This window comes from Salmo salar, chromosome ssa21, assembly GCF_905237065.1.
Source record: "Salmo salar chromosome ssa21, Ssal_v3.1, whole genome shotgun sequence".
In the NCBI taxonomy this organism is placed as follows: domain Eukaryota; kingdom Metazoa; phylum Chordata; class Actinopteri; order Salmoniformes; family Salmonidae; genus Salmo; species Salmo salar.
In genome coordinates, this window is record NC_059462.1 from 50,020,814 (window position 1) to 50,035,059 (window position 14,246).

Consider the following 14,246-nt stretch of genomic DNA (forward strand, 5'->3'; position numbering starts at 1 on the left):
CTTTGGACACTGTGTTAACAACCCTCCAGGCCAGCTTCAATGCCATACAACTCTCCTTCCGTGGCCTCCAACTGCTCTTAAATACAAGTAAAACTAAATGCATGCTCTTCAACCGATCGCTGCCTGCTCCTGCCCACCCATCCAGCATCACTACTCTGGACGGTTCTGACTTAGAATATGTGGACAACTACAAATACCTAGGTGTCTGGTTAGACTGTAAACTCTCCTTCCAGACTCACATCAAACATCTCCAATCCAAAGTTAAATCGAGAATTGGCTTCCTATTTCGCAACAAAGCATCCTTCACTCATGCTGCCAAACATACCCTCGTAAAACTGACCATCCTACCGATCCTCGACTTCGGCGATGTCATTTACAAACTAGCCTCCAACACTCTACTCAGCAAATTGGATGCAGTCTATCACAGTGCCTTCCGTTTTGTCACCAAAGCCCCATATACTACCCACCACTGCGACCTGTACGCTCTCGTTGGCTGGCCCTCGCTTCATACTCGTCGCCAAACACACTGGCTCCAGGTCATCTACAAGACCCTGCTAGGTAAAGTCCCCCCTCATCTCAGCTCGCTGGTCACCATAGCAGCACCCACCTGTAGCACGCGCTCCAGCAGGTATATCTCACTGGTCACCCCCAAAGCCAATTCCTCCTTCGGCCGCCTCTCCTTCAGTTCTCTGCTGCCAATGACTGGAACGAACTACAAAAATCTGAAACTGGAAACACTTATCTCCCTCACTAGCTTTAAGCACCAGCTGTCAGAGCAGCTCACAGATTATTGCACCTGTACATAGCCCATCTATAATTTAGCCCAAACAACTACCTCTTCCCCTACTGTATTTATTTATTTATTTATTTATTTTGCTCCTTTGCACCCCATTATTTATATTTCTACTTTGCCCTTTCTTCCACTGCAAATCTACCATTCCAGTGTTTTACTTGCTATATTTTATGTACTTCGCCACCATGGCCTTTTTTGCCTTTACCTCACTTATCTCACCTCATTTGCTCACATTGTATATAGACTTATTTTTCTACTGTATTATTGACTGTATGTTTGTTTTACTCCATGTGTAACTCTGTGTTGTTGTATGTGTCAAACTACTTTGCTTTATCTTGGCCAGGTCGCAATTGTAAATGAGAACTTGTTCTCAACTTGCCTACCTGGTTAAATAAAGGTGAAATAAAAAGTAAAAACAGCCCTTAGCCGTGGTATATTGGCCATAAACCACACCTCCTCTGGCCTTAGTGCGTAAGTATACCAGGGCATTCTAGAGCACTCATTATTTCCCTATAACGCACGGTAGAATTCAATGGCTATAGTTAATTTTTACATGTTTTGTTTGAGCTGCTTTTGAAAGCAAAAGTCAAATTTAAAACATTGGCATTGTTGGAATTTTATTTTCATAATGGCAAGCTAGGACTGATGGGTTTGGTTAGCTCAACTAGCAAGTCTGTTTGTTTGGTTACCACGGCAACTAATCTAGCTATCTAGTAAAACTTGCTAGCTACTTCAGTGGATGTTGAACACATTTCTACCGGCAAATATGTTAAATTATTGCCATGGTATAAAAGGGATAATCAACTTGGGGCTCTATGCGTTATCTGGAAAATAATGCAACTCCATGGAAGGAACACACCACGTCGTTCATTATTTTCCTCCTTGATTATCCCTTACGTATTTTCTATTTATTATGGAACCCCATTCAGCAGCTACTCTACCTGGGTTCCAGCAAAATTAAGGCAGTTTATACAATTCTAGAAACATTACAATAGATTCACAGATTTCACAACATGCTGTGTGCCCTCAGGCCCCTATTCCACCACTACCACATATCTACAGTACTAAATCCATGTGTATTTGTGTGTATGGTGTGTGTGTATGTATGCATGTGCCTTTGTTTGTGTTGCTTCACAGTCCCCGCTGTTCCATAAGGTGTTTTTATTCATCTGTTTTTTTAAATCTAGTTTTACTGCTTGCATCAGTTACTTCAAATTAAATCACATTTATTTATAAAGCCCTTCTTACATCAGCTGATATCTCAAAGTGCTGTACAGAAACCTGGCCTAAAACAGCAAGCAATGCAGGTGTAGAAGCATGGTGGCTAGGAAGAACAGAACCTAGGAAGAAACCTGGAGAGGAACCAGGCTATGAGGGGTGGCCAGTCCTCTTCTGGCTGTGCCGGGTGGAGATTATAACAGAACATGGCCAAGATGTTCAAATGTTCATAGGTGACCAGCAGGGTCAAATAATAAATAATCACAGTGGATGTCGAGGGTGCAACAGGTCAGCACCTCAGGAGTAAATGTCAGTTGGCTTTTCATAGCCGATCATTGAGAGTATCTCTACCGCTCCTGCTGTCTCTAGAGAGTTGAAAACAGCAGATCTGGGACAGGTAGCACGTCCGGTGAACAGGTCAGGATTCCATAGCCGCATGCAGAACAGTTGAAACTGGAGCAGCAGCACGGCCAGGTGGACTGGGGACAGCAAGGAGTCATCAGGCCAGATAGTCCTGAGGCATGGTCCTCTAAGAGAGAGAGAGAGATTTAGAGAGAGCATACTTAAATTCACACAGGACACCAGATAAGACAGGAGAAATACTCCAGATATAACAGACTGGCCCTAGCCCCCCGACGCATAAACTATTGCAGCATAAATACTGGAGGCTGAGACAGGAGTGTTCAGGAGACACTGTGGCCCCATCCGACGATACCCCCGGACAGGGCCAAACAGGCAGGCTATAACCCCACCCACTTTGCCAAACCACAGCCCCCGCACCATTAGCGGGATATCTTCAACCACCAACTTACCATCCTGAGACAAGGCCGAGTATAACCCACAAAGATCTCCGCCACGGCACAACCCAAGGGGGGGCGTCAACCCAGACAGGAAGATCACGTCAATGACTCAACCCACTCAAGTGACGCACCCCTCCCAGGGACGGCATGGAAGAGCACCAGTAAGCCAGTGACTCAGCCCCTGTAACAGGGTTAGAGGCAGAGAATCCCAGTGGAGAGAGGGGAACCGGCCAGGCAGAGACAGCAAGGGCGGTTCGTTGCTCCAGTGCCTTTCCGTTCACCTTCACACTCCTGGGCCAGACTACACTCAATCATAGGACCTACTGAAGAGATGAGTCTTCAATAAAGACTTAAATGTTGAGACCGAGTCTGCGTCTCTCACATGGGTAGGCAGACCATTCCATAAAAATGGAGCTCTATAGGAGAAAGCCCTGCCTCTAGCTGTTTGTTTAGACATTCTAGGGACAGTAAGGAGGCCTGCGTCTTGTGACCATAGTGTACGTGTAGGTATGTACGGCAAGACCAAATCGGAAAGATGCGTAGGAGCAAGCCCATGTAATGCTTTGTAGGTTAGCAGTAAAACCTTGAAATCAGCACTTGCCTTAACAGGAAGCCAGTGTAGAGAGGCTAGCACTGGAGTAATATGATCACATTTTTTGGTTCTAGTCAAGATTCTAGCAGCCGTGTTTAGCACTAACTGAAGTTTATTTAGTGCTTTATCCGGGTAGCCGGAAAGTAGAGCATTGCAGTAGTCTAACCTAGAAGTGACAAAAGCATGGATACATTTTTCTGCATTTTTGGACAGAAAGTTTCTGATTTTTGCAATGTTACGTAGATGGAAAAAAAAGCTGTCCTTGAAACAGTCTTGATATGTTTGTCAAAAGAGAAATCAGGCTCCAGAGTAACACCAAGGTCCTTCACAGTTTTATTTGAGATGACTGTACAACTATCAAGATTAATTGTCAGATTCAACAGAAGATCTCTTTGTTTCTTGGGACCTAGAACTAGCATCTCTGTTTTGTCCGAGTTTAAAAGTAGAACATTTGCAGCCATCCACTTCCTTATGTCTGAAACACAGGCTTCCAGCAAGGGCAATTTTGGGACTTCACCATGTTTCATCGAAATGTACAGCTGTGTGTCATCCGCATAGCAGTGAAAGTTAACATTATGTTTCCGAATTACATCACCAAGAGGTAAAATATATAGTGAAAACAATAGTGGTCCTAAAACGGAACCTTCAGGAACACTGAAATTTACAGTTGATTTGTCAGAGGACAAACCATCCACGGAGACAAACTGATATCTTTCCGACAGATAAGATCTAAACCAGGCCAGAAGTTGTCCGTGTAGACCAATTTGGGTTTCAAATCTCTCCAAAAGAATGTGATGATCGATGGTATCAAAGCGGGACTAAGGCTAGGAGCACGAGGACAGATGCAGAGCCTTGGTCTGACGCCATTAAAAGGTCATTTACCACCTTCACAAGTGCAGTCTCAGTGCTATGATGGGGTCTAAAACCAGACTGAAGCGTTTCGTATACATTGTTTGTTTTCAGGAAGGGATTGAGTTGCTGCGCAACAGCTTTTTCAAAAAGTTTTGAGAGGAATGGGAGATTCGATATAGGCCGATAGTTCTTTATATTTTCTGGGTCAAGGTTCGGCTTTTTCAAGAGAGGCTTTATTACTGCCACTTTTAGTGAGTTTGGTACACATCCGGTGGATAGACAGCCGTTTATTATGTTCAACATAGGAGGGCCAAGCACAGGAAGCAGCTCTTTCAGTAGTTTAGTTGGAATAGGGTCCAGTATGCAGCTTGAATGTTTAGAGGCCATGATTATTTTCATCATTGTGTAAAGAGAGATAGTACTAAAACACTTTAGTGTCTCCCTTGATCCTAGGTCCTGGCAGAGTTGTGCAGACTCAGGACAACGGAGCTTTGGAGGAATACGCAGATTTAAAGAGGAGTCCGTAATTTGCTTTCTAATGATCATGATCTTTTCCTCAAAGAAGTTCATGAATTTATTACTGCTGAAGTGAAAGCCATCCTCTCTTGGGGAATGCTGCTTTTTAGTTAGCTTTGCGACAGTATCAAAAACAAATTTGGGATTGTTCTTATTTTCCTCAATTAAGTTGGAAAAATAGGATGATCGAGCAGCAGTGAGGGCTCTTCGGTACTGTCTTTCCAAGCTAGTCAGAAGACGCCATTTCTGTTCCAATTTTCTGGAAGCTAGCTTCAGAGCTCGGGTATTTTCTGTATACCAGGGAGCTAGTTATGACAAATGTTTTTAGGGGTGCGAATGCATCTAGGGTATTGCGCAAGGTTAAATTGAGTTCCTCAGTTAGGTGGTTAACTGATTTTTGTACTTTGACGTCCTTGGGTAGGCGGAGGGAGTCTGGAAGGGCATCTAGGAATCTTTGGGTTGTCCGAGAATTTAAAGCACGACTTTTGATGATCCTTGGTTTGAGTAAGAGCAGATTATTTGTTGCGATTGCAAAGGTAATAAAATGGTGGTCCGATAGTCCAGGATTATGAGGAAAAACATTAAGCTCCACAACATTTATTCCACGGGACAAAACTAGGTCCAGAGTATGACTGTGGCAGTGAGTAGGTCTGGAGACATGTTGGACAAAACCCACTGAGTCGACGATGGCTCCGAAAGCCTTTTGGAGTGGGTCTGGACTTTTCCATGTGAATATTAAAGTCACCAAAAATTAGAATATTATCTGCCGTGACTACAAGGTCCGATAGGAATTCTGGGAACTCCGTGAGAAAAGCTGTATATGGCCCAGGAGGCCAGTAAACAGTAGCTATAAAAAGTGATTGAGTAGGCTGCATAGATTTCATGACTAGAAGCTCAAAAGACAAAAACGTCATTTTCTTTTTTGGAAAATTGAAATTTGCTATCATAAATGTTAGCAACACCTATGCCTTTGCGGGATGCGCGGGGGATATGGTCACTAGTGTAACCAGGAGGTGAGGCTTCATTTAACACAGTAAATTCATCAGGCTTAAGCCATGTTTCAGTCAGGCCAATCACATCAAGATTATGATCAGTGATTAGTTCATTGACCATACCTGCCTTGGAAGTGAGGGATCTAACATTCAGTAGCCCTATTTTGAGATGTGAGGTATCACAATCTCTTTCAATAATGACAGGAATGGAGGAGGTCTTTATTCCAGTGAGATTGCTAAAACGAACACCGTCATGTTTAGTTTTGCCCAACCTAGGTCGAGGCACAGACACGGTCTCAATGGGGATAGCTGAGCTGACTACACTGACTGTGCTAATGGCAGACTCCACTGAGCTGGCAGGCTGGCTAATAGCCTGCTGCCTGGCCTGCACCCTATTTCATTGTGGAGCTAGGGGAGTTAAAGCCCTGTCTTTGTTCGTAGATAAGATGAGAGCACCCCTCTAGCTAGGATGGAGTCCGTCACTCCTCAACAGGCCAGGCTTGGTCCTGTTTATGGGTGAGTCCCAGAAAGAGGGCCAATTGTCTACAAATTCTATCTTTTGGGAGGGGCAGAAAACAGTTTTCAACCAGCGATTGAGTTGTGAAACTCTGCTGTAGAGCTCATCACTCCCCCTAACTGGGAGGGGGCCAGAGACAATTACTCGATGCCGACACATCTTTCTAGCTGATTTACACGCTGAAGCTATGTTGCGCTTGGTGACGTCTGACTGTTTCGTCCTAACATCGTTGATGCCGACGGATAACAATATCCCTATACTCTCTACACTCGCCAGTTTTAGCTTTAGCCAGCACCATCTTCAGATTAGCCTTAATGTCGGTAGCCCTGCCCCTGGTAAACATTGTATGATCGCTGGATGATTCGTTTTAAGTCTAATACTACGGGTAATGGAGTTGCCAATGACTAGGGTTTTCAATTTGTCAGAGCTAATGATGGGAGGCTTCGGCGTCTCAGACCCCATAACGGGAGGAGTAGAGACCAGAGAAGGCTCGGATTCTGACTCCGACTCGCTGCTTAATGGGGAGAACCGGTTGAAAGTTTCTGTCGGCTGAATGAGCGACAACGGTTGAGCATTCCTACAGCGTTTCCCTCCAGAAGCCATGAGGAAGTTGTCCGGCTGCGTGGACTGTGCGAGGGGATTTATACTGCTATCTGTACTTACTGGTGGCACAGACACTGTTTCATCCTTTCCTACACTGAAATTACCCTTGCCTAACGATTGCGTCTGAAGCTGGGCTTGCAGCACAGCTATCCTCGCATTAAGGCGATCGTTCTCCTGTATATTATGAGTACAGCGACTACAATTAGAAGGCATCGTGTTAATGTTACTACTTAGCTTCGGCTGGTGGAGGTCCTGACGAACCACGTCCAGAGTGAAAAGTTGAATGAAAAAAAAGTTGAGCGAGGGAAAAACTAAAAATATAAACGGTAATTTAAAAGTAAAAACCGTCAAGTTGTCAGGTAGCAACAAAATACACAGCAGCACCTAAACAAGTCTGCAAGTTGTGACCGGAAGTTGTCACTAGCACTATCAGGTTTGGTCACTTGATGTGGAATAGAGTTTCATTTAGTCATGGCTCTATGTAGTATTGTGCGCCACCCATAGTCTGTTCTGGACTTGAGCACTGTGAAGAGACCTCTTGTGGCATGTCTTGTGGGGTATGCATGGGTGTCCGAGCTGTGTGCCAGTAGTTTAGAGTAGACATACAGCTCGGTGCATTCAACATGTCAATATCTCTCATAAATAAAAGTAGTGATGAAGTCAATCTCTCCTCCACTTTGAACCAGGAGAGATTGACATGCATATTATTAATATTAGCTCTCTGTGTACATTAAGTCCTTTTTTGTGGCACCTGACCACATGACTGAACAGTAGTCAAAGTGTGACAAAACTAGAGCCTTCAGGACCTGCTTTGTTGATAGTTTTGTTAAGGCAGAGCATCGCTTTATTATGGACAGACTTCTCCACATCTTAGCTACTACTGCATCAATATGTTTTGACCATGACAGTTTACAATCTAGGGTTACTCCAAGCAGTTTAATCATTTCAACTTGCTCAATTTCCACATTATGTATTACAAGATTTAGTTGAGGTTTAGTGAATGTTTTGTCCCAAATACAATGCTTTTAGTTTTAGAAATATTTAGGGCTAACCTAGTCCTTGCCACCCACTCTGAAATGAACTGCAGCTCTTTAAGTGTTGCAGTCATTTCAGTTGCTGTACTAGCTGACTTGTATAGTGTTGAGTCATCCGCATACATAGACACTCTGGCTTTACTCAAAGTCAGTGGTATGTTGTTAGTAAAAATTGAAAAAAGCAAGGGGCCTAAACAGCTACCCTGAGGAATTCCTGATTCTAACTGGATTATGTTTGAGAGGCTTCCATTAAAGAACACCCGTGTTCTGTTAGACAAGTAACTCTTTATCCACATTATAGCAGGGGACGTGAAGCCATAACACACATTTTTCCAGCAGCAGACAATGATCGATAATGTCAAGCTGCACGTATACAGTACCAGTCAAAAGTTTGGACACTGGGGAAGTGTACCAAAACATTTCTGCAGCATTGAAGGACCCCAAGAACACAGTGGCATCATTCTTGGTTTTAAAAAATACAATTTTATTTAGTAAATGTGTTTATTTGTTTCTTTTCATTTTGATAACAGATGAAAATGTCATGAATTCAATGTTATTTGTTAATGTAAAAAATCTAAATGTATTGATTTTCAGGTTGTCATTGGATTTGGGGTGAAAATAATGGGGTCCCCAGAAATTCTGCGGGGAAAAATGGCTACCACGCGGGAAAGTTTGAATACCACTGCCATAGTGTATTTATACCATAGTGTATATTCGTACCATGGTGTATGTTCGTACCATGGTGTATGTTCGTACCATGGTGTATACTCGTACCATGGTGTATATTCGTACCATGGTGTATACTCGTACCATGGTGTATACTCGTACCATGGTGTATACCGTAGTGTACACTGAGTGTACAAAACACCTTCCTAATACTGAGTTTGCCCTCAGACTAGCCTTAATTCGTCGGGCATGGACTCTACAAGGTGTCAAAAGCATTCCACAGGGATGCTTGCCCATGTTGACTCCAATGCTTCCCACAGTTGTCAAGTTGTCTGGATGTCCTTTGGGTGGTGGCCCATTCTTGATACGCACGAGGAAACTGTTGAGTGTGAAAAACCAAGCAGCATTGCAGTTTTTGACACAAACCGGTGCACCTGGCACCTACTACCATACCCAGGTCAAATGCACTTAAATCTTTTGTCTTGCCCATTCATCCTCTGAATCCTTCTCTCAAGCCTTAAAAATCCTTATTTAAGCTGTCTCCGCTTCATCTACACTGATTTGAAGTGTATTTAACAAGTCACATCAATAAGGGATTATAGCTTTCACCTGGTCAGTCTGTCATGGAAGAGCAGGTGTTTTTTTGTTTTGTATATACTTAGTATATTTTTATACCATAGTCTATATATTTATACCATAGTCTATATATTCGTGCCGCCATAGTGTGTATATTCATACCACATGCTTTCTCCCGTCAGTTTTCATATACATCATGATCTAACCAAACACAGAGTTGTTCAGGAGGTGGTTTCTGGGCATTCTCTGTTTTAATAAGCTGACTTTCACTCTTCAGCTGTTTTTCAGCTCTTGCACAGAGCCATCAGTATGATTTTTAATTTTATACTTTCTTCATCAGGTGCAAGACAATCCAAAAAGGCCTCTGTCACAGAGCTGGTACACTATCATTTCACCTTTGTTTGCTGAGGTAAGAATGTATTTGGGCTCATTTTAACTATATCTTCTGACATCTTGTGATGTTACTATTTCTCTTTTTATCTAAAGATAATAACGGTGAATCTCAGTCAAGTTAAATGATTCCGGGTCAAACTGTTCTGATATATCTGTTTACCTTATTGAAGTTACAGCTGCACACTTTAAGATTTTATTTATTTATTTATTTAACCATTATTTAACTATGCAAGTCAGTTTAGAAGAAATTCTTATTTACAATGACGGCCTACACCGGCCAAACCCGGATGACGTTGGGCCAATTGTGCACCGCCCTATGGGACTCCCAATCACGGCCGGTTGTGATACAGCCTGGATTCGAACTATGGTATCTGTAGTGATGCCTCTAGCACTGAGATGCAGTGCCTTAAACCACAGCGCCACTTGGGAGCCAAAATGATCCAGTAAACTCTCTCTCCTTCCCTTAGTTAAAAGAGAACCAGGTTGAGGCAACCAATGGCAAGCCAGAGGCTGTGGACGAGCTGAGGGAGGCCGTTTTCCGGTCAGAGGAGTCCTATCCTGGTATCTCTGACGCCCTGGTGTCTGAACTAGTGCACAGACTACGGAGGTAATGGCAATAGCATCAACACCTCCCATGATTTGATTTACAGCTCATAGTATTTTCATTTTATTCCAACATTAGGGTGCAGACCTATAAGTCTAGTGTTGTTTCTCACACCTCCATCCCAACCTAAATCTTCCCATTGTTCATCCTCTGCTCCTGCAGGTTTTCTCTACCCAGGGCCTCATCCTCCCAGTGACACCCCCACCCACCCCCCTCCCACCCCTACAGTAGCAGCAGTCCGTCAGTCCATGGCCTCTGACATCAACAGCCAAGATGAAGTCTCCCAGGAAGTTCTCCATCACTCATTCATTCATTCACCTAAAGAAAAGCCTCAGCCCTGTTTTTTTTATCTCTACTTAACATAGATTGTCACTTTGCGGCCAGTCACTGGCCTGTTGGTCAGCTGCCACCTTGACTGACAACTGCTGTAAGACCTTTTTGGGCTCAATACCTCCAATATGAATGCAGGACCATTGATTCAAATATTTGGTGTGGCTTATTCCTAAAAGGTTCTGTAGCCTTTCAGGGAGGATCTAACTTTCGTGTGTGTGTGTGTGTGTGTGTGTGTGTGTGTGTGTGTGTGTGTGTGTGTGTGTGTGTGTGTGTGTGTGTGTGTGTGTGTGTGTGTGTGTGTGCGCGTGCATGCGAGCATCTCCCTTGAGATCCTGTGAAATGTGCGGTGGAGATTGAAGCATTCTTTTCAAAACTCAGGTATCCTGCTTTTAAGTGGATGGGGTCCTCTGGGAGATTTAGAGATCTGTTGGGTGGCTGTACAAACTTGTAAATAGGCACATTTTTACAAATATTGAGAAATAATGGAGTGTACGCAAAGGAATCTCTGTGTACAAATGGCCAAATGCTTCTGTAGATATATTCTGTTAGAAAGGGTCAATGTTTAAAGAGACCTGTAAATGGTCATAACTGAGATTTCCTTGCCTTTATTACTTGTTCTTTTGTATTTGTCTTGGATTTCCACTTGTTTTAATACATTATCTTGGATTCCCTCTTGTTTTAATAATACATTTTCAAGGACACATCCATTCAATGACAATTGCTTCCCTCTGTTGTGTTTTTATGTTAATAGATACTTTGGCCACCTTTTTTTTGTTTCTTTAAATGCTCTTTGACCTTTTTGATGTCACACTCCATGACATGGCTGTAGTTGCCATGCAGACCACAGAAACAGAATCTTTCCAGCTGGACCACTTCTAACCCTCTCTAGTCTTGACACTGGGTTCTATGTTGCCAGAGCATGGAACTTCATGAGACCACATGGTTTCATGACAAGATGTCTGTTGGATTGTTCCTCAGTCCCATCACCTGTGTAAGATGAGTGCTTTAGTTCTATTGATGGTTCACCTTTCCTCTTCTTCTTTTACATAGCAGTAAATTCAACTACATCATCCCACTACAGACACATCTTCTTTGGAACTGCAGTGGTACAATCTATTACCAACAGCTTGAATTGCACTTTGAAAATAAAAGCCTATTTTTCTTTTATTTTTGTAGCCGTAAGCATGATCATTATTATACAGGAATGTGTCAATGCTACATAAGACAACTGTCCACCCGAAGCAACACAGCTTGGTGCACAGTATAACAGAACACTGTAAATGTGAATTCCACACTAAGTTTAGTTGAAAAGGATTGCAGAAGTGCATTATGGAGTATTAATTGATGTAAAGTAGCAGAAAGCCAGCAGCCATTAGGAAGCATACCCCCCCCCCATGTAGTTTTAAATGAATGTGCGTTAATGTACAAGCATTTCGCTACACCCACAATAACATCTGCTAAACACGTGTTTCCATAAAGTTTAATTTGATGAAAAATAACTCCTGTGACTTGGCCTGCACAGTATTTATTTAACTAGGCAAATCAGTTAAAAACAAATTCTTATTTACAATGTTGGTCTAGGAACAGTGGGTTAACTGCCTTGTTCAGGGGAAGAGCGACAGATTTTTTTTAACCTTGTCAGCTCGTGGATTCAACCTAGCAACCTTTCAGTTACTGGCCCAACGCTCTAACTACTAGGCTACCTGCCGCCCCTAATATGCATTGTAGCATGCATGCTACAGGACTCTTAACCTGATGTCCTGGACCTTGAGTGTTAAAATCAGCCTTAGTAACTTTGTCGTAAGTGGGGTGCAGCTTTAAAAAATCATTTGAGCCAAGTGTTACATTTTTGGGGGGCCAGGTCGACTTTTTTGTAATTGGTAGAAATCCTGCCGCTATCAAGACATATATGCAGTAATAATGTTTCAAATAAATGAATCTTGGCAAGGTGATTAACTTTTAATCCCACGCTATGGCAGCATGGACAAATTTAACAGTTGATTTCCATCAGCTTTTCTTATTTTTTAAGTTAATGGTTTTTGCTCTTTACATGGGGTTAGATACTATAGCTTCATAAAGCACACAGAAGTATGAACACTGGGTCTCCTATGGGATTTCAACAGCTACTGGAAACCTTTGTATTAGCTGTGTTCAGACCAATGTGAGATGTCCAGTATTGAACTGTTTTTCTTCTGAGTTTTGTGCATTTGGTACCCCCTGTTTGGTCCCTTGTTTGATTCCACTTCTGTTGACCTGTTTGCCAACATTTGAGTGGACCCCTTTTAATCTAGTTCCATTATCCCCCTTATGTCACACATGAAAGTGCCATGTATGTACGCCCATCTTTTTTTTGGTTTTGTAATTTGCACCTTGTGGAGACAACTGTCCGGTTTTATTCTTTCAGTGTTGCACTTTTGTAAGCGTTTTCTTCAGGATTCAAGTAAGAAAAATGGTACTTGAGGCCATAGTTTTTTCGTTGTCATATCTTACATGATTACTAGTAAAACTTTTGAGTTTGGCAATAAAGCAGTGGGGTTGTCAGGACACATTTGTCAGCACAGGTATATTCTACGGAACACGGATATTTTTATAACTCAAACGAGCAGTATGTATAGAATAAAAAAGATTGTCATCTGTTTGATTTTTTTTTAATGTGATGATCATTAATAACAATGGTGTTTTCTCTAACATTGCAGACAGTTTATAGTCCTGTATATAATCATTGCTTATGTCACTCAAATTCCAAGGTATTGGGAGTCTTTGTAAGCTTTCAAGTGATTAAAATCGAATGCAAATTTAAATGGATATTTCTTTGTGTGGAGCAATATTGTTTTTACCAGCATTACAATGCAATACCAGAGGGCATTTTTAATCTCTACAGGATCGGTGTCTCCCCCCCCTTGTTCATGCGGAAGAGCATGATGTAGGCTAATGTGATTAGCATGAGGTTGTAAGTGGGCAGAATGCTTAAATTCTTCTTAATCTAACTGCACTGTCCAATTTACAGTAGCTATTACAGTGAAAGAATATCATGTTATTGTTTGAGGAGAGTGCACAGTTATGAACTTGAAAATGTGTCAATAAACCAATTAGGCACATTTGGTCAACATTTTGAACAGAAATTAAATGGTTCATTGGATCAGTCTAAAACGTTGCACACACACTGCTGCCATCTGGCCAAAATCGAAATTGCGCCTAACCTGGAATAATACCTTGTGACATTTCTCTTGCATTTAAAAAAGATGGAACAAAAAAATGCATGTTTTTCTTATTTGGATTATCTTTTACCATATCTAATGTGTTATATACACCTAGGGATAAATGAAAGGAAGCTGGTAGATTTCAAATAGTCAGATTTTATGCATTATTTTTGGCAAATTTCAGGGTTAGGAAATTGTGTGAATCACAAAGGTATGGGGGGAAATAATGGGAGGAAACGTGTACAATGGGGGTGCCCTAATTCTCACTAATCATGCTCCAGATTTAACCGGAGTGCCATAATGATTAGATGGTGGATTTATAGGACATGTCCCGAAGTTTTTACACGTTAGCCTAACATGATCCACTAACACTAACGAGCCTCAGGAACAATTTACACGGACGTGATAGAGGAAAGAAAGGTAAACGGAATGGAATGAAATTAGCTACAAATTGAACAAAACTAACACTAAAGTGACAGTTATAAATGTATGTGAGTATTACTGACGGTGGCTAATATTTATCATGATACACATTGTAAAATAAAACGTAGAAAAGC

The 14,246-nt window shown here is 42.1% G+C and overlaps 1 protein-coding gene across 1 annotated transcript in view; it reads left to right on the plus strand.

Annotated features, from left to right (window-relative positions):
- The window catches only part of LOC106582457 (serine/threonine-protein kinase 24), a 33,303-nt gene extending 22,798 nt beyond the window's left edge, over positions 1-10,505 (plus strand). The window contains exons 9-11 of the mRNA XM_014165588.2: positions 9,500-9,568; positions 10,020-10,159; positions 10,319-10,505. Of these exons, the coding sequence (XP_014021063.1) occupies positions 9,500-9,568; positions 10,020-10,159; positions 10,319-10,352 (243 nt within the window). The 3' untranslated portion in view covers positions 10,353-10,505. The remainder of the gene's footprint in view (positions 1-9,499; positions 9,569-10,019; positions 10,160-10,318) is intronic.
- The last annotated feature ends 3,741 nt before the right edge of the window (positions 10,506-14,246 follow it).